At 43.2% G+C, this 943-nt stretch overlaps 1 protein-coding gene across 1 annotated transcript; it reads right to left on the reverse strand.

Moving 5' to 3' along the window:
* Positions 1-341: 341 nt before the first annotated feature.
* On the reverse strand, positions 342-938 carry LOC107125307 (olfactory receptor 6B1-like; the record flags this gene model as incomplete). The annotated part of the gene is made up of 1 exon (XM_015428749.1): positions 342-938. A coding segment is annotated over one exon (597 nt), but the record flags the coding sequence as incomplete, so codon positions are not given.
* Between the last annotated feature and the right edge of the window lie 5 nt (positions 939-943).

Consider the following 943-nt stretch of genomic DNA (forward strand, 5'->3'; position numbering starts at 1 on the left):
TGTCCAACATGTTTTTTGTACATGCCAGTGCCATGATTGCCAGCATAGTATTGTGGGATAGTCAAAGAGGACAGGCCTTCAGTTTTCACCAGCAGAAACAACTTGTTGGATCCAATGGTAGTTGTAAACTGGGTGGTTCAAGCCAATCTTGAAATCAACATACCAAGTTTTCCCAGGAAAAAAACAAAAAAATATAGAATTTCTACATATTCAGCGTAGGCAGAATTATTTTTTGCAAATGTGTAGTGTTGGAAGACAAGTGTGTAATGTCTCAATCAGCATCCCCCCCCCAACCCAGAACAATTCATCATGAGTTCCTAATGACTCCAGCTTGTATGAGCCTAGTGGTTGCCAGTCACAGAGTTAGCATTCAAACTAGAAAAAAACTTTTTCAGGGCTTCCTTTACTTCCTGATTCCGTAGGCAGTAAATGAAGGGGTTCAGCATAGGGGTCACAATAGTGTACACAACTGACACAAGCTTATTCATATTAAATGAATGAATTCTTCTTGGTCGGGCATACATGAAGAGGGTAGCTGAGTAGAAGATGACAACAACAGTAAGGTGTGAGGCACAGGTAGAGAAAGCTTTTCTTTTTCCCTGGGCAGTGGGGATACGTAAAATGGTATTTATGATGCACACATAGGAGACCATTGTGATTGCCAGTGGAATTAAAAGGATGATGAGAGCAAATACAAAATCCACCATCTCAGCCACTGTCCGGTCTGTGCAAGAGAGGTTGAGCAAAGGTGAAATGTCACAGAAGAAGTGGTTGATGACATTGGGTCCACAGAAGGTCAAGCGGGAAATGAAAAACACCTTGAGCATAGAAATCAGGAAACCAACCAGCCAGGATCCCACAGCCAGGTGCAAGCAGGGCCGAGCAGTCATGATTACTGGGTAGCGCAATGGGTCACAAATGGCAACATAGCGATCATAGGCCA

This window comes from Gekko japonicus, unplaced genomic scaffold, assembly GCF_001447785.1.
Source record: "Gekko japonicus isolate JY-2015 unplaced genomic scaffold, Gekko_japonicus_V1.1 scaffold38322, whole genome shotgun sequence".
Lineage (NCBI taxonomy): Eukaryota > Metazoa > Chordata > Lepidosauria > Squamata > Gekkonidae > Gekko > Gekko japonicus.